This window comes from Bombina bombina, chromosome 1 (assembly GCF_027579735.1).
Source record: "Bombina bombina isolate aBomBom1 chromosome 1, aBomBom1.pri, whole genome shotgun sequence".
NCBI lineage: Eukaryota > Metazoa > Chordata > Amphibia > Anura > Bombinatoridae > Bombina > Bombina bombina.
This window is the reverse complement of record NC_069499.1, coordinates 1,570,689,475-1,570,715,707: the sequence shown is the minus strand read 5'-3', so window position 1 is coordinate 1,570,715,707 and position 26,233 is coordinate 1,570,689,475. Positions and strand designations below refer to the sequence as shown.

General features: G+C 41.5%; 1 protein-coding gene across 1 annotated transcript in view; it reads left to right on the top strand.

The window, feature by feature from the left end:
* Nucleotides 1-26,233, top strand: part of MYH10 (myosin heavy chain 10) — a gene marked incomplete in the record, with an annotated part of 607,379 nt that overhangs the window by 82,481 nt on the left and 498,665 nt on the right. Inside the window, 1 exon segment of the mRNA XM_053709890.1 lies at nucleotides 2,502-2,658. Coding sequence (XP_053565865.1) covers nucleotides 2,502-2,658 — 157 coding nt within the window.

Genomic DNA, 26,233 nt, shown 5'->3' with positions numbered 1-26,233 from the left:
TTAACCCCTTCACTCCTGGGCATAAAACACGTGTGGTGCGCAGCGGCATTTAGCTGCCTTCTAATTGCCAAAAAGCAACCCCAAAGCCATATAAGTCTCTTATTTCTGAAAAAAGGGGATCCCAGAGAAGCATTTACAACCATTTGTGCCATAATTGCAGAAGCTGTTTGTAAATCATTTCAGTGGGAAACCTAAAGTTTGTGACAAAATTTGTGAAATAGTTAACTTTTTTTTTTTTTTTTTTTGATCGCATTTGGCGGTGAAATGGTGGCATGAAATATACCAAAATGGGCCTAGATCAATACTTTGGGATGTCTTCTAAAAAAAAATATATACATGTCAAGGGATATTCAGAGATTCCTGACAGATATCAGGGTTCCAATGTAACTAGCGCTAATTTTGAAAAAAAGTGGTTTGGAAATAGCAAAGTGCTACTTGTATTTATTGCCCCATAAATTGCAAAAAAAGCAAAGAATGTGTAAACATTGGGTATTTCTTAACTCAGGACAAAATTTAGAAACTATTTAGCATGGGTGTTTTTTGGTGATTGTAGATGTGTAACAGATTTTGGGGGTCAAAGTTAGAAAAAGTGTGTTTTTTTTTTCCATTTTTTTCCTCATATTTTATCTTTTTTTTTTTAGTAAGTTATAAGATATGATGAAAATAATGGTATCTTTAGAAAGTCCATTTATGGCGAGAAAAATGGTATATAATATGTGTGGGTACAGTAAATGAGTAAGAGGAAAATTACTGCTAAACACAAACACTGCAGAAATGTAAAAATAGCCATTGTCATTAAGGGTAAGAAAATTGAAAAATGGTCCGGTCATTAAGGGGTTAAAAAAAATCATAAGACCAAAGTAATATAAATAAAATTGTAAATTAAGTCATATCTTTTAATACTCTTAGGCAGCAAATCAAACACAAGCTCCAAACCACTGGTATAGCTATGTGAGCTCTGTATTTGATTAGCCTTTGCAGAGACAGTGCTACATATTTTAATCTTAATTGGACATTTAAAAATATATTCTTTAAAACTGCTCTCTGCATTCCCCATTAATATTCTAGATTCTGGCCTTTAAAGTCAGCAAAAATGCACAGTAAGTTCTGTAGCACAATATACACATACATGTACACACACTCAAATACACAGAAACGCACACTACATAGCATACACTTACACATGCAAATATACACACACACACACACTACGTAGCATATACTTATACATGCAAATACACACACACACACACACACACACACTACGTAGCATATACTTATACATGCAAATACACACACACTACGTAGCATATACTTATACATGCAAATACACACACTCTACATAGCATACACCTTATACATGCAGATACACACATACTGCACAGCATATACTTATACATGCAAATACACACACACACTCTAGTTGAAAGTCGAACCTAGGTAGGCTCATATGCTAATTTCTAAGGCCGTCTTTTATCTTAGTGTATTTTGACAGTTTTTCCCAGATAGACAGGGCTAGTTAATCTGTCATATAGATAACGTGCTCGCTCCCATGGAGTTATTTATGAGTCAGCACTGATTGGCTAAAATGCAAGTCTTTCAAAAACACTGAGATAAAGGGGGCAGTCTGCAGAGGCTTAGATACAAGGTAATCTCACAGGTAAAAAGTATATTAATATAATTGCTGGTTATGCAAAACTGGGGAATGGGTAATAAAGGGATTATCTATCCTTAAACAATAAAAATTCTGGAGTACACTGTATCTTTGAATCTAGGATCATATAGTACTGGAAATAAATAGCTATAGTATAATGCACAATGGAGTACCAGCTGCCCCCAAACAACTGATATTATAGTCTTCATGCTGCTTGATAATTCTTTCTAAAGTTCGTTGTATATAACTTTTTGCATTTGACAGCTGCATTATATCCTCTCAATAAAGAAGAAATCGGACTAGACAAGGCATGAAAGAGCTACATTCAACGGCTCGACCCCAGATTCAGGCTAGACATGGCCCCTGTTTCCCACACATCTCTGGGGCTGAGACCCTGTCTTCGTGATGGAGAAAGAATTTTCTGTGTAAACACAACAAGATTCACTCCATTAGTTATGTGAGTGAAGCTTTACCTCTATTATAAATCCACAGATACTGCACGATTACTGCCTCCCATCCAGTGATCGCACAATCCATGAAATGGCACAGTGTGTTCTATTACAAATTCTAGCCTACAGTATTAGTTTTATTTTACTGTACGTTAAGCTATTACAATATGAAACCCATTATTGGCTTTGAAGGTAATGTCACATTCCTGAGTATATTCCATTTATTAAAAACATTCATTGTGTCATGATACTAGGCTCAAAAATCACTGTTATCATTATGAATCTGTTTTATCTGCGCTGTCGCTGTGATACAGAAGTATTATTCCACTAATCTATGATTATATGAGGCAGTGTTGAACCCTGATCTAATTACAGTGTTTTCCCTCTTTATTCTCTAGACTTACTCTGGTTTGTTCTGTGTTGTTATCAACCCATACAAAAACCTTCCCATCTACTCTGAAAACATCATTGAGATGTACCGGGGAAAGAAGCGCCATGAAATGCCACCGCACATATATGCCATATCAGAGTCTGCGTACCGCTGCATGTTGCAAGGTGAGAAAGTTAAAGTTGTGTGTTTTTATTGTATATATCAGACTTTACATTTATATCTTTGTGACGTATAAAGACAATGTAACCTTTGTGAATAAAGTGAATCCCAAACATAATGGTTTCTAGGAGGTTCTAGAAGACTTTGGGTTTCAGTTGTTGGGTAGAAGAGATTGCGGCGGGAGAGGGTGTAGTTGTGGTTTCAGGCCACTGATGGTTAATAATTCACAGTAGGCTTCTAGGAATGTTCCTGTTGCAGGAAAACTTGTTGTATATTAGTAATAAACAAATGTCTGTAAACAGCCGACCATTCTTTCAGGTCTCTAGGAACTGCTGCTCTTTAAATCAGAATGAGTGCGACTTCCTCTGTGTGGGCGACTTTGCAGGAGCAGGTGGGCACTGTCCGGACTAGAGGAAGACCTAATATAATAGTGTCTGAGGTGCTCAGCAGCTGGTCACTGCTTCCTTCACACTGTTATTTTGGACACCTGCAGGAAGTTGCTGATTCACAAGGCTTTAGCTTTTTTGTTTATATGATATATAAGTGTTTTGTATGTGTCAGGTAGCCATTGGAATTGCTTTGTTTGTGCACTTTGTCCCTCACATGCTGGTTGGTGACCTCTGGTCCTGCTGTCGGGGGCCCCTAGACCTGCGTAAAAATACAGCGCTGTCTTTCCTTCACGTTCTGGCACTCTGCAGTGTGGGTGGTGTGTGCATAAGTGGCCTATGTCATTAAATCACAGATATAAGGAGATAAGCTTGGGAGGGAGGAGAAATTATTATTCTTCTGTGTTCCCTTGAGAATAGTAAGAAGCATGAGGCATCTGTTTTTCTGGCCAAGTATTACAAAAACACAGCTATTTCTGCTTTATCAAGTAGATCAGTCTGTGTGCCGGCTTGTCGAAATAAAACGGTCAACAGTTTTACTAAACCAAAGATTGTTGTATAGAAAAAGCAAATAAAAACCGTTGTTTTTGGCTGTTTTGTTTCCATTTGTAAGATGTGTGCAGATACAGCATGAATATTACTCCTCACTTACCCACAAATAATCCTTGATCACTCAAGGGGCAAAATGTAGAGTGTATAGTACTGCTTAATTCTTACTTTTTCATAGATCATCTATCTCTATAAAATGTTTTGTAATAATATTATTTCTTCTATCTTATACACCACATTTTTAAATAATATTAATAAAATAATACTCAGACCCTATCTCAGGTGGGAAAGTAAAAATTATTTGACTAAATTGTCCATTATTTAAATCACTAGTCAATTTTAAATAATTCTTGCTAGTTATAATCGTAATATTTACTTTTAGATGAATAGAATAATAACTTCAGATTAGTTTTATAGTTACATCCGAAAATTATAGATTGTTATATACAACCTTTCTGCTGTAATCATCTTAAATCATTTTATTAAACTAACGAAATAACATTACAATAAGCAAATATAAGAATACAGTTCTTCTATAAGATACGACGAGTCCATGGATTTATCCTTTACTTGTGGGATATTATCCTCCTGCTAACAGGAAGTGGCAAAGAGCACCACAGCAGAGCTGTCTATATAGCTCCTCCCTTGACTTCTCCCCCCAGTCATTCTCTTTGCCTACTCTAAGTACTAGGAAGGGTAAAGTGAAAGAGGTGATAAAATGTTAGTTTTTATTTTCTTCAAGCAAGAGTTTTTTATTTTAAATGGTACGGATGTGTACTATTTCTCCAACATTGGTGTGTCCGGTCCACGGCGTCATCCTTACTTGTGGGAATATCTCTTCCCCAACAGGAAATGGCAAAGAGTCCCAGCAAAGCTGGCCATATAGTCCCTCCTAGGCTCCGCCCACCCCAGTAATTCTCTTTGCCGTTGCACAGGCAACATCTCCACGGAGATGGTTAAGAGTTTTTTGGTGTTTAAATATAGTTTCTCAGGGTTATCTTCTGGAATTCAGGGAACTACCCCCAAGGGGAAGGTTCCACATGTCTCACTTATCCTTAAACCAAATAAAGAGACAGGCGTTCTTACATTGTGTAGAAGACCTGTTAAAGATGGGAGTGATACACCCAGTTCCAATAAAGGAACAAGGAATGGGATTTTATTCCAATCTGTTCGTAGTTCCCAAAAAAGAGGGAACTTTCAGACCAATTTTGGATTTGAAGATCCTAAACAAATTTCTCAGGGTACCATCGTTCAAGATGGAAACCATTCGAACGATTCTACCCACTATCCAGGAAGGTCAATTTATGACTACCGTGGATCTAAAGGATGCGTACCTACATATTCCTATCCACAAAGAACATCATCAGTTCCTAAGGTTCGCCTTTCTGGACAAACATTACCAGTTTGTGGCCCTCCCATTCGGGTTAGCCACTGCTCCAAGGATTTTCACAAAGGTACTAGGGTCCCTTCTAGCGGTTCTAAGACCGAGGGGCATTGCAGTAGTACCTTACTTGGACGACATTCTAATACAAGCGTCGTCCCTGTCAAAAGCAAAGGCTCATACAGACATCGTTTTGGACTTTCTCAGATCACACGGATGGAAGGTGAACATAGAAAAATGTTCTCTGTCTCCGTCAACAAGAGTTCCCTTCTTGGGAACAATAATAGATTCCTTAGAAATGAGGATTTTTCTGACAGAGGTCAGAAAGTCAAAACTTCTAAACGCTTGTCAAGTTCTTCATTCTGTTCCACGTCCTTCCATAGCGCAGTGCATGGAAGTAGTAGTGTTGATGGTTGCAGCAATGGACATAGTTCCTTTTGCACGAATTCATCTAAGACCATTACAACTGTGCATGCTCAAACAGTGGAATGGGGATTATACAGACTTGTCTCCAATGATTAAAATAGATCAGAAGACCAGAGATTCACTCCGTTGGTGGCTGACCCTGGACCATCTATCCCAGGGAATGAGCTTCCACAGACCAGAGTGGGTCATTGTCACGACCGATGCCAGTCTAGTGGGCTGGGGAGCGGTCTGGGAGTCCCTGAAAGCTCAGGGACTATGGTCTCGGGAAGAGTCTCTTCTCCCGATAAACATTCTGGAACTAAGAGCGATCTTCAATGCTCTCAGGGCTTGGCCTCAGCTAGCAAAGGCCAGATTCATAAGATTCCAATCAGACAACATGACGACCGTTGCGTATATCAATCATCAGGGGGGAACAAGGAGTTCCCTGGCGATGAAAGAGGTGACCAAAATAATTCAATGGGCGGAGGATCACTCCTGCCACCTATCTGCGATCCACATCCCAGGTGTGGAAAACTGGGAAGCGGATTATCTGAGTCGTCAGACATTCCATCCGGGGGAGTGGGAACTCCACCCGGAGATCTTTGCCCAACTAACTCAATTATGGGGCATTACAGACATGGATCTGATGGCGTCTCGTCAGAACTTCAAGGTTCCTTGCTACGGGTCCAGATCCAGGGATCCCAAGGCGACTCTAGTAGATGCGCTAGTAGCACCTTGGACTTTCAACCTAGCTTATGTATTTCCACCGTTTCCTCTCATTCCCAGGCTGGTAGCCAGGATCAAACAGGAGAGGGCCTCGGTGATCTTGATAGCTCCTGCGTGGCCATGCAGGACTTGGTATGCAGACCTGGTGAATATGTCATCGGTTCCACCATGGAAGCTACCTTTGAGACAGGACCTTCTTGTTCAGGGTCCATTCGAACATCCAAATCTGGTCTCCCTCCAGCTGACGGCTTGGAGATTGAACGCTTGATTCTATCGAAGCGTGGGTTTTCAGATTCTGTGATAGATACTCTGGTTCAGGCCAGAAAACCGGTAACTAGAAAGATTTACCATAAAATATGTAAAAGATATATCTGTTGGTGTGAATCCAAAGGATTCCCATGGAATAAGATAAAAATTCCTAAGATTCTCTCCTTTCTACAAGAAGGTTTGGAGAAAGGATTATCTGCAAGTTCTCTAAAGGGACAGATCTCTGCTTTATCTGTCTTACTACACAAAAGACTGGCAGCTGTGCCAGATATTCAAGCATTTGTTCAGGCTCTGGTTAGGATCAAGCCTGTTTACAGACCTTTGACTCCTCCCTGGAGTCTAAATCTAGTTCTTTCAGTTCTTCAAGGGGTTCCGTTTGAACCTTTACATTCCATAGATATTAAGTTACTATCTTGGAAAGTTTTGTTTTTGGTTGCTATTTCTTCTGCTAGAAGAGTTTCAGAGTTATCTGCTCTGCAATGTTCTCCGCCCTATCTGGTGTTCCATGCAGATAAGGTGGTTTTGCGTACTAAGCCTGGTTTTCTTCCAAAGGTTGTTTCTAACAAGAATATTAACCAGGAGATAGTTGTACCTTCTTTATGTCCGAATCCAGTTTCAAAGAAGGAACGTTTGTTACACAATTTGGACGTAGTCCGTGCTCTAAAATTCTATTTAGAGGCTACAAAAGATTTCAGACAAACATCTTCTTTGTTTGTTGTCTATTCTGGTAAAAGGAGAGGTCAAAAAGCGACTTCTACCTCTTTCCTTTTGGCTTAAAAGCATCATCCGATTGGCTTATGAGACTGCAGGACGGCAGCCTCCTGAAAGAATCACAGCTCACTCCACTAGGGCTGTGGCTTCCACATGGGCCTTCAAGAACGAGGCTTCTGTTGACCAGATATGTAAGGCAGCGACTTGGTCTTCACTGCACACTTTTGCCAAATTTTACAAATTTGATACTTTTGCTTCTTCGTAGGCTATTTTTGGGAGAAAGATTTTGCAAGCCGTGGTGCCTTCTGTTTAGGTAACCTGATTTGCTCCCTCCCTTCATCCGTGTCCTAAAGCTTTGGTATTGGTTCCCACAAGTAAGGATGACGCCGTGGACCGGACACACCAATGTTGGAGAAAACAGAATTTATTCTTACCAGATAAATTACTTTCTCCAACGGTGTGTCCGGTCCACGGCCCGCCCTGGTTTTTTAATCAGGTCTGATGAATTATTTTCTCTAACTACAGTCACCACGGTACCATATGGTTTCTCCTATATATTTTCCTCCTGTCCGTCGGTCGAATGACTGGGGTGGGCGGATCCTAGGAGGGACTATATGGCCAGCTTTGCTGGGACTCTTTGCCATTTCCTGTTGGGGAAGAGATATTCCCACAAGTAAGGATGACGCCGTGGACCGGACACACCGTTGGAGAAAGTAATTTATCAGGTAAGCATAAATTCTGTTTTTCCCTCAGGCAGCAGATGGATGAAGACTTCTGCCTGGAGGCTGATGATCTTAGCAGTTGTTACTAAGATCCAGAGCAGTTCCCACAGAATGGCTGAGGAGTACTTAAGAAACTTCAGTGTGAGGAACGTTTTTCATGCTATAAGCAGTGAGTTATGTTCAGTCATTTTTTTCTGGAGAGACTGTGGTATTTCAGAATTGGCTGACAGTATCCCCATGAGGGAAAGGGTAAGCAGTAATCCTAAAATATATAGAGGGGTATTACTGAGCTTGCATATATGGGCTAAGAAAAAAATGGTTGACACTGAGTTCTGAATGTTTGTGGGCAAACGTTTACATTACTGGGAGTGCTGATAACGTTTCTATGAGGAACGTTTTTCATGTTTATTGAGAGGGTACACATGGCTTACTTTTTGGGGTTTATGAACCCATATGGCTAGTTTTAAACCGCTCTGGTGCGGTTCTTTTGGGATCAGAGACATCGAGTGAGATGGGCGGGGCCTATTTTCACGCCTCAGTTGCACAGTTTTTGTCAGGCAAGCAGCAAGCTCCAACTCCGGTGGGCCCTTGTGACTGTATTGGGCCAAATCGAAGCTTTAACCTGGTTTTGCAGACCCCTGAGGGCAGGTAGGCGCCACAACAGAGATGTGGCGAGGTGCAGGGGGTGTTTTTATTAATATAAACTTTTTTCTAATTATCCGTTTTTTCTAATGAGGGTTAAGTGTTCCTTTCCTTGTGGGGCAAACTTAGCTGCATAGTTAGGATGCTTCTATCATAAAATTGAATCGATTTGATGTTTTAAAGCAGTTTTGGAAAAATTGTATGCTTTTTTTTTCTCTTAAAGGCGCAGTACCGTTTTTTTCAGATTGTTATTTTTTCACTAAATAAAGTGTTTTCAAGCCTGTTTGTGGTCATTACTAGTCTGTTTAGCATGTCTGACATTGAGGAAAGCCAATGTTCAATGAGTTTAGAAGCCATTGTGGAACCCCCACTTAAAATGTGTCCCTCATGCACTGAAAGGGCCTTAAATTGCAAAGAACATAACTTAGCTGATAAAAGTATGTCGCAGGATGATTCTCAGTCAGAAGAGAATCAGGTTTTGCCATCTACTTCTCCCCAAGTGTCACAGCCTTTAACGCCCGCACAAGCAACGCCAAGTACTTCTAGTGCGTCTAATTCTTTCACCCTGCAAGATATGGCCGCAGTTATGAATACTACCCTCACAGAGGTATTATCTAAACTGCCTGGTTTGCAGGGGAAGCGCAGTAGGTCCGGTATGAGTAAATGCTTAGCCCTCTGACGCTTTATTAGCCATCTCTGATGTACCCTCACAATGCTCTGAATTGGGGGTAGGGGAATTGCTGTCTGAGGGAGAGCTTTCTGATTCAGAAATGATGTTCCCTCAAACAGACTCAGATATGACGGCTTTTAAGTTTATGCTTGAAAACCTCCGCTTGTTACTCAGGGAGGTTTTAGCGACTCTGGATGACTGTGACCCTATTGTAATTCCTCCAGAGAAATTGTGTAAAATGGATAGATATCTAGAGGTTCCTTCTTACACTAATGTTTTTCCGGTCCCTAAGAGGATTTCGGACATTGTTACTAAGGAATGGGATAGACCAGGCATTCCGTTCTCTCCCCCTCCTACTGACACCATTCAGGATTCGTGGCAGACAGCCCATAGGGTGGAGGGAGCTGTTTCTACCCTAGCTAAGCGTACAACTATACCTATTGAGGACAGTTGTGCTTTCAAAGATCTTATGGATAAAAAATTAGAGGGTCTTCTAAAGAAATATTTATTCATCAGGGTTTTCTTCTGCAACCAATAGCGTGCATTGTTCCTGTAACTACTGCAGCTGCTTTTTGGTTCGGCTCTTGAGGAGGCTCTTAAGGTTGAGACCCCATTGGATGAGATTTTAGATAGAATTAAGCTCCCAAGCTAGCTAATTCTTTTATTACAGATGCCGCTTTTCAACTGGCTACATTAGCGGCAAAGAATTCAGGTTTTGCCATTTTGGCGCGTAGAGCGTTATGGCTTAAGTCCTGGTCTGCTGATGTATCATCGAAATCTAATCTATTAGCTATTCCTTTCAAGGGTAAGACCCTATTCAGGCCTGAACTGAAGGAGATAATTTCCGACATCACTGGAGGAAAAGGCCATGCCCTTCCTCAGGATAAGACAAATAGAATGAGGGCCAAACAGAATAATTTTCATTCCTTTCGAAACTTCAAGGGTGGTCCCACTACCTCTTCCCCTGCCACAAAGCAGGAGGGGAATTTTGCTCAATCCAAGTCGGTCTGGAGACCTAACCAGACCTGGAATAAAGGTAAACAGGCCAAGAAGCCCGCTGCTGCTACCAAGACAGCATGAAGGGTCAGCCCCCGATCCGGGACCGGATCTAGTGGGGGGAAGACTTTCTCTCTTCGCTCAGGCTTGGGCAAGAGACGTTCAGGATTCCTGGGCATTAGAAATTGTGGCCCAGGGGGGTATCTTCTAGAATTCAAAGATTCTCCTCCAAAGGGGAGGTTTCATCTTTCACGGTTGTCTGTAAACCAGACAAAAAGAGAGGCGTTCTTACGCTGTGTAGAAGACCTATATACTATGGGGGTAATCTGCCTAGTTCCAAAAGCAGAACAGGGGCGGGGGTTTTACTCCAATCTGTTCGTGGTTCCCAAAAAAAGAGGGAACCTTCAGACCGATTTTAGATCTCAACATCTTAAACAAATTTCTCTGAGTCCCATCCTTCAAGATGGAGACCATTCAGACTATTTTACCAATGATCCAGGAGGGTCAATATATTACCACCATGGATTTGAAGGATGCGTATCTTCACATTCCTATCCACAAAGATCATCACCAGTTCCTCAGGTTCGTCCTTCCTGGACAAGTATTGCCAGTTTGTGGCTCTTCCCTTCGGGTTGGCCACAGCTCCCAGAATTTTCACAAAGGTGCTAGGGTCCCTTCTGGCGGTTCTAAGGCCGCGGGGCATAGCTGTGGCGCCTTATCTGGACGATATCTTATTTCAGGCGTCGACTTACCAACTAGCCAAATCTCACACGGACATCGTGTTGGCTTTTCTAAGATCTCACGGGTGGAAGGTGAACGTAAAAAAGAGTTCACTTATCCCTTTTACAAGAGTTCCATTCCTGGGAACTCTGATAGATTCGGTAAACATGAAAATGTTTCTGACGGAGGTCAGAAAATCAAAGATCTTAACCACCTGCCGAGCACTTCATTCCATTCCTCGGCCGTCAGTGGCTCAGTGTATGGAGGTAATTGGACTAATGGTAGCGGCAATGGACGTAGTTCCGTTTGCTCGCTTGCATCTCAGACCACTGCAGCTATGCATGCTCAGACAGTGGAATGGGGATTATGCAAATTTATCTCCTCAGATAAATCTGGATCAAGAGACCAGAGACTCTCTTCTTTGGTGGTTGTCACAGGATCATCTGTCCCAGAGAATGTGTTTCCGCAGGCCAGCATGGGTCATAGTGACGACGGACGCCAGCCTATTGGGCTGGGGTGCAGTCTGGAATTCCCTGAAGGCTCAGGGTGTGTGGACTCAGGAGGAGGCTCTCCTTCCAATTAATATTCTAGAACTGAGAGCGATATTCAACGCACTTCAGACGTGGCCTCAGCTGGCTGCGGCCAAATTCATAAGATTCCAGTCGGACAATATCACGACTGTAGCGTATATCAATCATCAAGGGGGAACAAAGAGTTCTCTAGCGATGATAGAGGTTTCCAAAATCATTTGATGGGCAGAGACTCACTCTTGCCATCTATCAGCAATCTATATCCCAGGAGTGGAGAACTGGGAAGCGGATTTTCTGAGTCGTCAGACTTTTCATCCGGGGGAGTGGGAGCTCCATCCGGAGGTGTTTGCACAATTGATTCATCAATGGGGCACACCAGAATTGGATCTGATGGCATCTCGTCAGAATGCCAAACTTCCTTGTTACGGGTCCAGATCAAGGGATCCTCAAGCAGTACTGATAGATGCTCTAGCAGTACCGTGGTCATTCAACCTGGCTTATGTGTTTCCTTCTTTTCCTCTCCTTCCTCGTCTAATTGCCAGAATCAAACAGGAGAGGGCTTCAGTAATTTTGATAGCACCTGCGTGGCCACGCAGGACTTGATATGCAGATCTGGTGGAAATGTCATCTCTGCCATCATGGAAACTGACACTGACTGACCTTCTCATTCATGGACCGTTCCAACATCCAAATCTAGTTTAACTGAAATAAGGGGGCAGTCTGCAGAGGCTTAGATACAAGGTAATTACAGAGGTAAAATGTGTATTAATATAACTGTTTTGGTTATGCAAAACTGGGGGATGGGTAATAAAGGGATTATCTTTTTAATCAATAACAATCAATAACAATTCTGTTGTAGACTGTCCCTTTAAAAGCTATATCTATAGCTGGGGTGTTACTGGGTCTGTGCATAACAGATGGGGAATCCCAGGTGTAGAATCTGTGTAACTTGCCCTAAACATTCGGTTCTGCTGGTAATGTCATGTACCTGTGTTGCCCCATAAGACAAACCCTGTTCTGGTTTCAGGCTCTGCACTAATCTGACAGTACAGAGAGTCACAATAAAACTGATTTTTAAAGGGACACTCCTATTATCAATTTTTCTTCATTCTCTTGCTATCTTTATTTGAAAAAGGCATCTAAGCTTTTTTTTGTTCATTCCTCTGGACAGCACTTTTTTATTGGTGGATGAATTTATCCACCAATCGGCAAGGACAACCCAGTTTGTTCACCAAAAATGGGCCGGCATCTAAACTTACATTCTGGCATTTCAAATAAAGATACCAAGAGAATAAAGAAAATTTTATAACAGGAGTAAATTCCATGCTCTATCTCAGCGGTTCCCAACCTGGGGTACTTGGCAGGCCGGTTGGGGGTACGCAAAAATATTGTTGGTAATGGCGGAAGATGCGGGGAGAGGGTCGGGGGCGCACTCTCAATGGGTCATCAACTAATAAGCATCGTGGAACTGTGGAAGGAAGGAGCATTTAGCCGGAAAGTGACAAATGAAGTCCTGGCCTGGCATATAGGCAGATGGGAGCCCCTGCACCTGAAATATGTGGACCGGGTGTGGATGACTCCGGTCCACATATTAATGATCACCCTGTGTCACCAGACAGCTTAGCCTCCTGCTCCACCCACCTCTGTCCCATGCACACAATTTTGACTGCAAGTGCTCAAATAGAAGCGGCACTGCAGCAGCATAGCTACGTGGATACGTGTGATAGAGCCGTTGAGATTGCGAGTCACACAGGCGAGGCAGGTCTAAGTCAGTGCCGGTAAGTAAAGTACTGCTTCTAGTGCTTGCTTGATTCAGATTGCTTCACTTCCAACTAAAAACGTTCATAGTGGCTGGGTGGTTAATATCGATCTGATCTCACAAATTTAAATATTTATTTCTCTTGTAAGGTGTATCCAGTCCACGGATCATCCATTACTTGTGGGATATTCTCATTCCCAACAGGAATTTGCAAGAGGACACCCACAGAAGAGCTGTAATATAGCTCCTCCCCTAACTGTCATAGCCAGTCATTCTCTTGCAACTCTCAACAAGCAAGGACGTTGTAGGAGAGAGTGGTTAAATATAGCTAGTTTATTTTCTTCAATCAAAAGTTTATTTTTAAATAGTACCGGAGTTGTGCTATTTTATCTCAGGCAGTAAATAGAAGAAGAATCTGCCTGAGGTTTCTATGATCTTAGCAGGTTGTAACTAAGATCCATTGCTGTTCTGACATATGTCTGAGGGGATTTCACAGATGAGGTAACTTCAGCGAGAGAATGGCGTGCAGTTTATTCTGCTATCAGGTATGTGCAGTTATAATTTTTTCTAGAGATGGAAAACACTAGAAAATGCTGCTGATACCGGATTAATGTAAGTTAAGCCTGAATACAGTGATTTAATAACGACTGGTATCATGCTTACTCTCAGGGGTAATACCCTTATAAAATTGCAATATAAAACGTTTGCTGGCATGTTTAATTGTTTTTATATATGCTTTGGTGATTAAACTTTATTGGGGCCTAGTTTTTTCCACATGGCTGGCTTAAATTTTGACTAGAAACAATTTCCACTGTTGTAGTATAAAAGTTACAGTTGGTGCAGTTAAAATTACAAACGGTGACATCCAGCTTCCCTCAAAGGCCCTCTGATCGCTATAGGACATCTCTAAAGGGCCCAAAGGCTTTCCAAAGTTGTTTATTGGGGAAGGTATGGCCACAGCTTGCTGTGGCAATTGGTTGTGACTGTTAAAAAACGTCTATTTCGTTTTTTTGATACGTTTTTTGAACTAAGGGGTTAATCATCCATTTGCAAGTGGGTGCAATGCTCTGTTAGCCTATTATACACACTGTAAAAAATTAGTTTGATTTACTGCATTTTTTCACTGTTTTTCAAATTCTGACAAAATTTGTTTCTCTTAAAGGCACAGTACCGTTTTTTATATTTGCTTCTTAACTTGATTTAAAGTGTTTTCCAAGCTTGCTAGTCTCATTGCTATTCTGTATAAACATGTCTGACATAGAAGAAACTCCTTGTTTATTATGTTTAAAAGCCATGGTTGAACCCCCTCTTAGAATGTGTACCAAATGTACTGTCTTCATTTTATGCAATAAAGATCATTTTCTGTCTTTAAAAAATTTATCACCAGAGGAATCTGACGAGGGGGAAGTTATGCCGACTAACTTTCCCCACGTGTCAGACCCTTTGACTCCCGCTTAAGGGACTCACGCTCAAATGGCGCCAAGTACATCTAGGGCGCCCATAGCGTTTACTTTACAAGACATGGCGGCAGTCATGGATAATACACTGTCGGCGGTATTAGCCAGACTACCTGAACTTAGAGGTAAGCGAGATAGCTCTGGGGTGAGACAAAATGCAGAGCATACTGACGCTTTAAGAACCATGTCTGATACTGCCTCACAATATGCAGAAGCTGAGGAAAGAGAGCTTCAGTCAGTGGGTGATGTTAATGACTCAGGAAAGATACCTGATTCTAATATTTCTACATTTAAATTTAAGCTTGAACACCTCCGCGTGTTGCTTAGGGAGGTTTTAGCTGCTCTGAATTACTGTGTTGCCATTGCAGTGCCAGAGAAATTGTGTAGACTGGATAAATACTTTGCAGTGCCGGTGTGTACTGATGCTTTTCCAAATACCTAAAAGGTTTACAGAAATTATTAATAAGGAATGGGATAGACCAGGTGTGCCGTTCTCTTCCCCTCCTATTTTTAGAAAAATGTTTCCAATAGACGCCACCACACGGGACTTATGGCAGACAGTCCCTAAGGTGGAGGGAGCAGTTTCTACTCTAGTAAAGCGTACTACTATCCCTGTCGAAGACAGTTGTGCTTTTTTTTTTAGATCCAATGGATAAAAAATTAGAGGTTACCTTAAGAAAATATTTATTCAACAAGGTTTTATCCTACAGCCCCTTGCATGCATTGCCCCTGTTACTGCTGCTGCGGCGTACTGGTTTGAGTCTCTGGAAGAGGCTTTACAGTTAGCGACTCCATTGGATGACATACTTGGCAAACTTAGAGCACTTAAGCTAGCCAATTCTTTTATTCTGATGCCATTGTTCATTTGACTAAACTAACGGCTAAGAATTCTGGTTTTGCTATACAGGTGCGCAGAGTGCTATGGCTTAGATCATGGTCAGCTGACGTGACTTCAAAATCTAAGCTACTTAACATTCCCTTCAAGGGGCAGACCCTATTCAGGCCTGGTTGAAGGAAATTATTGCTGATATCACTGGAGGAAAAGGTCATGCCCTTCCTCAGGACAGGTCCAAATCAAGGGCCAAACAGTCTAACTTTCGTGCCTTTCAAAACTTCAAGGCAGGTGCGGCATCAACTTCCTCTAATAATAAATAAGAGGGAACTTTTGCTCAATCCAAGACGGTCTGGAGACCAAACCTGACCTGGAAAAAAGGTAAGCAGGTAAAAAAGCCTGCTGCTGCCTCTAAGACAGCATGAAGGAACGGCCCCCTATCCGGGAACGGATCTAGTAGGGGGCAGACTTTCACTCTTTGCCCAGGCGTGGGCAAGAGATGTTCAGGATCCCTGGGCGTTGGAAATTATATCCCAGGGATATCTTCTGGACTTCAAAGCTTCCCCCCTAAAAGGGAAATTTCACCTTTCACAATTATCTGCACACCAGATAAAGAGAGAGGCATTCTTACACTGTGTACGAGACCTCCTAGTTATGGGAGTGATCCATCCAGTTCCAAAGGAGGAACAGGGACAGGGTTTTTACTCAAATCTGTTTGTGGTTCCCAAAAAAGAGGGAACCTTCAGACCAATTTTGGATCTAAAGATCTTAAACAAATTCCTCAAAGTTCCGTCGTTCAAGATGGAAACTATTCGTACCATCCTACCACTGATCCAGGAGGGTCAATATATGACTACAGTGGATCTAAAGGATGCTTATCTTCACATTCCGATACACAAAGATCATCATCGGTTTTTCAGGTTTGCCTTTCAAGACGGGCATTACCAGTTGTAGCTCTTCCCTTGGGATTAGCTACAGCCCCAAGAATCTTTACAAAGGTTCTAGGATCGCTTATGGCGGTCCTAAGGCAGCGGGCATAGCAATAGCCCCTTATTTAGACGACATCCTGATACAGGCGTCAAACTTTCAAATTGCCTTGTCTCATACGGACGTAGTACTGGCATTTCTGTGGTCGCATTGGTGGAAAGTTAACGAGGAAAAGAGTTCTCTATCCCCACTTACAAGAGTTTCCTTTCTAGGGACTCTTATAGATTCTGTAGAAATGAAAATTCACCTGACGGAGTCCAGGTTATCAAAGCTTCTAAATTCCTGCCGGGTTCTTCATTCCATTCCGCTCCCTTCGGTGGTTCAGTGTATGGAAGTAATCGGCTTAATGGTAGTGGCAATGGACATAGTGCCGTTTGCACGCTTACATCTCAGACCGCTGCAACTATGCATGCTCAGTCAGTGGAACGGGGATTACACAGATTTGTCCCCTCAACTGAATCTGGACCAAGAGACCAGGGATTCTCTTCTCTGGTGGCTATCTCGGGTCCATCTGTCCAAAGGTATGACCTTTCGCAGGCCAGATTGGACAATTGTTACGACAGATGCCAACCTTCTAGGTTGGGGTGCAGTCTGGAACTCCCTGAAGGCTCAGGGATCGTGGACTCAGGAGGAGTCTCTCCTTCCATTAAATTTTCTGGAACTAAGAGCGATATTCAAGGCTCTTCAGGCTTGGCCTCAGTTAGCAACTCTGAGGGACATCAGATTTCAGTCGGACAACATCACGACTGTAGCTTACATCAACCATCAAGGGGGAACGAGAAGTTCCCTAGAGATGATAGAAGTTTCAAAAATAATTCGCTTGGCAGAGATTCACTCTTGCCACCTATTAGCTATCCATATCCCAGGTCTAGAGCACTGGGAGGCGGATTTTCTAAGTCGTCAGACTTTTCATCCGGGAGAGTGGGAACTCCATCCGGAGGTATTTGCACAACTGATTCATTGTAGGGGCAAACCAGAACTGGATCTCATGGCGTCTCGCCAGAACGCCAAGCTTCCGTGTTACGGATCCAGGTCCAGGGATCCCAAGGCGTCACTGATAGATGCTCTAGCAGCGCCCTGGTCTTTCAACCTGGCTTATGTGTTTCCACCGTTTCCTCTGCTCCCTGGACTGATTGCCAAGATCAAGTAGGAGAGAGCATCGGTGATTCTGATAGCACCTGCGTGGCCACGCAGGACCTGGTATGCAGATCTAGTGGACATGTCATCCTTTCCACCATGGTCTCTGCCTCTGAAACAGGACCTTCTACTTCAGGGTCCTTTTATCCATCCAAATCTAATTTCTCTGAGGCTGACTGCCTGGAGATTGAATGCTTGATTTTATCAAAGCGTGGCTTCTCCGAGTCAGTTATTGATACCTTAAGACAGGCACGAAAACCTGTCACCAGGAAAATTTACCATAAGGTATGGCGTAGATATCTTTATTGGTGTGAATCCAAGGGTTACTCATGGAGTAAGGTCAGGATTGCTAGGATATTATCTTTTCTCCAAGAAGGTTTGGAAAAAGGATTGTCAGCTAGTTAAGCGTCTGGCAGATGTTCCAGATGTTCAGGCATTTTGTCAGGCTTTAGTTAGAATCAAACCTGTGTTTAAACCTGTTGCTCCACCATGGAGCTTAAACTTGGTTCTTAAGGTTCTTCAAGGAGTTCCGTTTGAACCTCTTCATTCCATAGATATCAAGCTTTTATCTTGGAAAGTTCTTTTTTGGTAGCTATTTCCTCGGCTCGTAGAGTCTCTGAGCTATCTGCCTTACAATGTGATTCTCCTTATCTGATTTTTCATACGGATAAGGTAGTCCTGCGTACCAAACCTGGGTTCTTACCTAAGGTGGTATCTAACAAGAATATCAATCAAGAGATTGTTGTTCCATCCTTGTGTTACACAATCTGGACATGGTCCGTGCTTTAAAGTTTTACTTGCAAGCTACTAAAGATTTTCGTCAAACATCTGCTTTGTTTGTTGTCTACTCTGGACAGAGGAGAGGTCAAAAGGCTTCGGCAAGCTCTTTTTCTTTTTGACTAAGAAGCTTAATCCGCTTAGCCTATGAGACTGCTGGACAGCAGCCTCCTGAAAGGATTACAGCTCATTCCACTAGAGCTGTGGCTTCCACTTGGGCCTTTAAAAATGAGGCTTCTTTTGATCAGATTTGCCTGACTTGATGACTTGATGACTTGGTCTTCGCTTCATATTTTTTCAAAATTTTACAAATTTGATACTTTTGCTTCTTCGGAGGCTATATTTGGGAGAGAGGTTTTACGGGCAGTGGTTCCTTCCATTTAAGTTCCTGCCTTGTCCCTCCCTTCATCCGTGTACTTTAGCTTTGGTATTGGTATCCCACAAGTAATGGATGATTCGTGGACTGGATACACCTTACAAGAGAAAACACAATTTATGCTTACCTGATAAATTTATTTCTCTTGTGGTGTATCCAGTCCATGGCCCGCCCTGTCATTTTAAGGCAGGTAATTTTTAAATTTAAACTACAGTAACCACTGCACCCTATGGCTCCTCCTTTCTCAGCTTGTTTTCGGTCGAATGACTGGCTATGACAGTTAGGGGAGGAGCTATATTACAGCTCTGCTGTGGGTGTCCTCTTGCAACTTCCTGTTGGGAATGAGAATACCCCACAAGTAATGGATGATCCGTGGACTGGATACACCACAAGAGAAATAAATTTATCAGGTAAGCATAAATTGTGTTTTTTATGATCATTACACTTTGACTCCCCCCCAGGGCTTTGTTTAAGAGCAACCAGGCAGCTGCCAGGGGCACCAGCCACACAGCAGGACTCCTGAGAATAAGATCTGAGCTTTAATCATGTTGATACACGTACAGTCGTATACAATTCAGGTATAGCTTACCTCCCCTATAAAAAAGTACTTCCTTTATTTTGAGGGATGAGTGGGGGTAATGAAGAGAGGGGGTACTCATAAATGAAAAGCCTAATCAAGGGGTACAGGAGAGAAAAAAGGTTGGGAACCGCTGCTCTATCTGAATCACAAAATAAAAAAAATTGGGTTCAGGGTCCTATTAAACAAGCCTCAATAAGATGTAAAGTGCAGTTATCAGGTGCTGTTGGCTTGCACTGATTGGGACCATGTGTTAGGATGTGTAAAGCAGATGGACAAATCTACAAAGTACCCAAATCCCTGTACCTGGAATCAATGTAGCTAAAACAAAGCCTGACCTTTGTTGACCATAAAATTGTTTAGTGAAGTGGCATGAATCTTCTGCGGTCAAGCTTACTCTGAGAACATTACTGAAGAGCAAAACGAGACATTTACAAATAGCTTTGTTTTAAAGGGACCAAAAACTCTCTGGCGCACTCTCACCCACTTACTTGCACTCACTTTTACACACCCTTTCCTGCCTTAAAGGGCCACTAAACCCAAAATCTTTCTTTCATTTTTCAGATAGAGAATAGAAATTTAAACAACATTACAATTTACTTCCATAATTTATTTTGCTTCATTTGTTAAATATCCTTATTTGAAGAAAAAGCAATGCACATGGTGAGCCAACCACATGATGCTTCTATGTGCAGCAACAAATCAGCAGCTAGTGAGCATATCTAGATATGCTTTTCATCAAAGAATATCAAAAGAATAAAACAAATTAGATAATCTAAGTAAATTAGAAAGATGTTTAAAATCGCATTCTCTTTCTAAATCATAAAAGAAAAAATGTGGGTGGCATGTCCCTTTAATCATCTTAACCTTTTGTGCACACTGTCTCTCTCCTTCCTTCTTTGTAATATCTTGTCTAACAGAGGCCACACTTATTGAGTCTCATAAACCCCACTGTTTGAAATAAATTGACTTACCAATTGTCATATAACTGCATGTAATAGACACTACTGTAAAGAAGAATATGCACAGATACTGATCTAAAAATCCAGTATAAAACCTTTTTAAAAACTTACTTAGAAACTCCCAGTTTAGCACTGTTGATGAGTTTAGGCTGGAACACCCAGTGAAAGGGGCTGAGGAAACAAAAAGAGCAGACACCCCCCTTCCCTGCATATGAAAGGATGCTGCAGAAGTCTGTAAACGCATGTATACATCTGACACTGTGGGGCTTGTTTAGGAATCTGAAAATGCACATTTCTTAAAAAAAAAAAAAAATAAGCAAAACTATAATTTTTTTATAAAAACACTACCTGATGGACTATATAAATAGATCTACAAAACGTTTATGCAAAAAAAAAAAAAATCTAGTGTACAATGCTCCTTTTAAAGGGACACTAAACCCAATTTCTCCTACATTGGTGTGTCCGGTCCACGGCTTCATCCTTACTTGTGGGATATTCTCTTCCCCTACAGGAAATGGCAAAGAGAGCACACAGCAAAAGCTGTCCATATAGCCCCCCCCTCTGGCTCCGCCCCCCAGTCATTCTCTTTGCCGCTCTGAACAAGTAGCATCTCCACGGGGATGGTAAAGAGTTTGTGGTGTTAGTTGTAGTTTTATTCTTCTATCAAGAGTTTGTTATTTTAAAATAGTGCCGGTTTGTACTATTTACTCTACAACAGAAAGTGATGAAGATTTCTGTTAAAAGAAGAGTATGATTTTAGCACCAGTAACTAAAATCCATTGCTGTTCCCACGCAGGACTGTTGAAACCAGAGAACTTCAGTTGGGGGGAACAGTTTGCAGACTTATCTGCTTCAGGTATGACCAGTCTCTTTTCTAACAAGACCCAGTAATGCTAGAAGACTGTCGGTTTTCCCTTATGGGACCGGTAAGCCATTTTCCTAGACTCAGTAACAGAATTAAGGCTTATAAATTGGGCTCTATGCTGGTTGACACTAATGTGGGCTAAATCGATTAGTTTTTATCATATTATATGACAATTGGAGTGTTTTTGTGAACTTTGAAACACTTTTGGGAACGTTTATTTGCGCCTGGCAGTTGTTTAGACACCTAATCTAGTCAGAAAGGCCCCTTCACTCTGGTAATGCAGAGGGAGGAGGCCTCATTTTCGCGCCTCAGTTGTGCAGTTACTTCCATAGGCAGTGCATGCAGCTTCATGTGAGAGGGTCCTGTGACTGAGAAAAGGACTCAGGGAAACAATCCAGGAGGGTCAATATATGACTACCGTGGACTTAAAGGACGCGTACCTGCATATTCCTATCCACAAAGATCATCATCAGTTCCTGAGGTTCGCCTTTCTGGACAAACATTACCAGTTCGTGGCTCTTCCGTTCGGTTTAGCCACTGCTCCCAGAATTTTCACAAAGGTACTAGGGTCCCTTCTAGCGGTACTAAGACCGAGGGGCATTGCTGTAGCACCTTACCTACACGACATTCTAATCCAAGCGTCGTCCCTTTCCAAAGCAAGGGCTCATACAGACATTGTTTTAGCCTTTCTCAGGTCTCACGGGTGGAAGGTGAACATAGAAAAGAGTTCCCTGTCCCCGTCCACAAGCGTTCCTTTTCTGGGAACAATAATAGATTCTGTGGAAATGAAGATTTTTCTGACAGAGGTCAGAAAGTTAAAACTTCTAAACGCTTGTCGAGTTCTTCAATCTATTCCTCAGCCTTCCATAGCTCAGTGCATGGAAGTAATAGGACTAATGGTTGCAGCAATGGACGTGGTTCCTTTTGCTCGAATTCATTTAAGACCATTGCAACTGTGCATGCTCAAACAGTGGAATGGGGATTATGCAGACTTGTCTCACCAGATTCAAGTAGACCAGTTAACCAGAGACTCACTCCTCTGGTGGTTGACTCAGGATCACCTGTCTCAGGGAATGAGTTTCCGCAGACCAGAGTGGGTCATTGTCACGACCGACGCCAGTCTCCTAGGCTGGGGCGCGGTCTGGGACTTTCTGAAAGCTCAGGGTCTATGGTCTCGGGAAGAGTCTCTTCTCCCGATAAACATTTTGGAACTGAGAGCGATATTCAATGCGCTCCTGGCTTGGCCTCAACTAGCGAAGGCCAGATTCATAAGATTTCAGTCGGACAACATGACGACTGTAGCGTACATCAATCATCAGGGGGGAACAAAGAGTTCCTTGGCGATGAGAGAGGTATCCAAGATCATCAAATGGGCGGAGGATCACTCCTGCCATCTATCTGCAATTCACATCCCAGGAGTAGACAACTGGGAGGCGGATTATCTGAGTCGGCAGACTTTCCATCCGGGGGAGTGGGAACTTCACCCGGAGGTCTTTGCCCAGTTAACTCAACTATGGGGCACTCCAGATATGGATCTGATGGCGTCTCGTCAGAACTCCAAGGTTCCTCGCTACGGGTCCAGATCCAGGGATCCCAAGGCGACACTAGTGGATGCATTGGTGGCGCTCTGGTCGTTCAATCTGGCTTATGTGTTTCCACCGTTCCCTCTCCTTCCCAGGCTTGTAGCCAGGATCAAACAGGAGAAGGCCTCAGTGATTCTAATAGCTCCTGCATGGCCACGCAGGACTTGGTATGCAGACCTGGTGAATATGTCATCTGCTCCACCATGGAAGCTACCTTTGAGGCAGGATCTTCTAGTACAAGATCCATTGGAACATCCAAATCTAGTCTCTCTGCAACTGACTGCTTGGAAATTGAACACTTGATTCTATCTAAGCGTGGGTTTTCAGATTCAGTTATAGATACTCTGGTTCAAGCCAGAAAACCTGTGACTAGGAAAATTTACCATAAGATATGGACTTGTTCCCTCCCTTCATCCGTGTCCTAAAGCTTTGGTATTGGTTCCCACAAGTAAGGATGAAGCCGTGGACCGGACACACCAATGTAGGAGAAAACAGAATTTATGTTTACCTGATAAATTTCTTTCTCCTACGGTGTGTCCGGTCCACGGCCCGCCCTGGCTTTTAGTCAGGTTTAAATTTTTTTATTTCTGTACACTACAGTCACCACGGCACCCTATAGTATCTCCTTTTTCTCCTAACCGTCGGTCGAATGACTGGGGGGCGGAGCCAGAGGGGGGACTATATGGACAGCTTTTGCTGTGTGCTCTCTTTGCCATTTCCTGTAGGGGAAGAGAATATCCCACAAGTAAGGATGAAGCCGTGGACCGGACACACCGTAGGAGAAAGAAATTTATCAGGTAAACATAAATTCTGTTTTTTTTCTTTTGTGATTCAGACAGAGCATGCAATTTTAAGCAACTTTCTAATTTACTCCTATTATCAAATTTCTTCATTCTCTTGGTATCTTTATTTGAAATGCAAGAATGTAAGTTTAGATGCCGGCCCATTTTTGGTGAATAACCTGGGTTATTCTTGCTGATTGGTGGATACATTCATCTACCAATAAAAAAGTGCTGTCCATAGTTCTGAACTAAAAAAGAAGCTTAGATGCCTAATTTTTCAAATAAAGATAGCAAGTGAACAAATTTTTTTTTTATAATAGGGGTAAATTAGAAAGTTGCTTAAAATTGCATGCTCTATCTGAATCACGAAAAAAAAAATTGGGTTCAGTGTCCCTTTAAGTACTTTCAGTCTTTTTATTTATTAGCTTCCTATGAAATTACATCTTTTGTTAAAACTTGGCTATTTTCCTTGAGAGTATACTGCGGTAAGCTCTGGTGTGTGAATGTGTAACGGCTGCATAATGCTTAATATCTTATGTTTTGGAGCCTGCAACAGCTTTATAATTGTTTTATATGATTTTATAGTTTTTTTTTTTTTACTAACCAATTGGTCATTACTATTGTCACTTTATTTTATTCTATTCACATATTGTTGATTATATTTCATTTATAACTCTCTGGCGCCTCTTTATAGTTCCCTGATTCACACTGTGGTGTGAACAGACATTTATATATATCCCACAGCTTTATAACTGTTAACACCTATCGTATGCCTATAATGAACGTGAATGAAAGTATACTTTAGGTTCTAGGGAAAATCATGGATTATGCATTAAGTCATCACCATTAAACACAGTAGAATTGTTTAATGCACGAATCAAGACAGTGCAATAGATTGTTTTATTTCTCTGCCCACTGCATCATGTGATAACAAACAGCAAATTACAGGCTTATATACGTATATGATGCAAACTCTTGCACATGCTCAGTAGGAGCTGGTGCCTCAGTGTGCATATAAAAAGACAGTGCACAAATTAATAATGAAAGTAAATTCGAAAGTTGTCAACATTTTTAAATTTTCATGAATCAGAACATTTCATTTTAAACTTTAGTGTCAGTTTAAATGACGGCTATAAAGGTAGAACTTGAAAAGTTTCTGCATATGAAAGAATTGTATTTTGCGTTGGAACATGTAAAATACTTTAGCTTTTAAGGGGAGTATTTATAGAAGGTAGGTGCAGGTTTGGAACTTTAGTACTGGATATTGGGTTTGTTGAAGCATTTTTATAGAGGTGAGCTTGATACCTCTACTCCTTGGTAACAGCTTGCTGCATGGTTTATAAAGAGATTTAGATTTGCACATATTTTAGGTACATAAGATTTTTTTAAAAAAACTGAAATCCAGCCATGTAATAAAACCCAAATGTTTTATTGTTGCCATATTTAGTTTATGTTGAAAAATTGTTTTAGATTAGTTAAAACAGCTCTCCAAACAAAGGCTTTTATAAAGTCTTTTGAAGTATGTATCTCCATTAAATGATAACATTCCAGTCTGACTCGGGAACATTCCTCCTTTTTATATATATATATATATATATATCACTTCTCAGGGTCGGCTTTATGGTGATTGTTTTAATCCATGGAGACAATGAAATGTGGGAACTGTCAAACTTTTGGAAACCTATCGAAAGTGACTTGGCTCCTCTGAGACTCCGTTTCCAGTTTCAGCAAATTAACTTTACTCTCACTGTTAATCATACAGCGTTTTGAAAGAACACGTTTTTATTCTTTTTACCACATGGAAAAAAGGAGATCACTTTCTTTAAATGGTAACAAAATGAACTAGAGGTACTGATTTTACTTCATTCTTTCTTGTCCCAATGTGTGTTCTGCTGTAGATCAAAAGAACAAAGACAAAGATATTCCAGCAGACTGTACAATGGGCTACTAAATTAAAATCTTTGTCAAACACAATTGTGCCAGGCTCAATACCTAAACATTTGGGGATGTTGGTCAGTTCTAAAGTTTGAAACAGACTGGTGTACTTTAGACTGCTAGACTTTAGACCTGCCTACAAGTACTGTAAAGGTGTTAAAGATCTAGCTTGTGCGGTAATGATAGTGTCTGGTGCATAATGACACATGTAAGGTTTTCCTTTAAAGGGACATGGAATTGCCTAACAATATAGTTTTTTATTTTTTTAATTCTACTTGCAGTGTATAACAATAATAATAATCATGATTTAGCATTATTTAAATTCCACAACCCTCCATTCAGGTATAGACTGGTTTTGGCCACAAATGCATCCTTTTTTTGGGATCCGGAAAGTGCTGGAAATAGGACACATTTAACAATCTTGTCAAATGGTGAGGTATAGTGAATTCTAATAGGTATACATGACACACTGTAGCTAATAAGCTCTATCAAGTCTGTGGATTCTGTAGCATTGTCCCATTTAGGTCCAGCAAACATCATTCATATACTATATTCTTGAAACTACATTTTGCAGCAGATAATTTTGAAGGGTGTGTGAGACTAGATTTTCTGCTCTGCTTACAATGGGGTGTGTTAAAGCCCTCTATTGTGCTACAGCCATTTATTTTCTCACAGAATGGTAAATGGTTACAACAGATAACTTGTGAGTTGTTGTGGCCCTGATGTATAGAAAAAGTGAATCACTCTTCCCTCGCTAGTATATTTTGTTATTGTGTTTAGTAAATGACGTGTATCAGCTCTGCAGAGAGATGACATCATTGTACTGTAGTTGTGAGTTATTTGTTG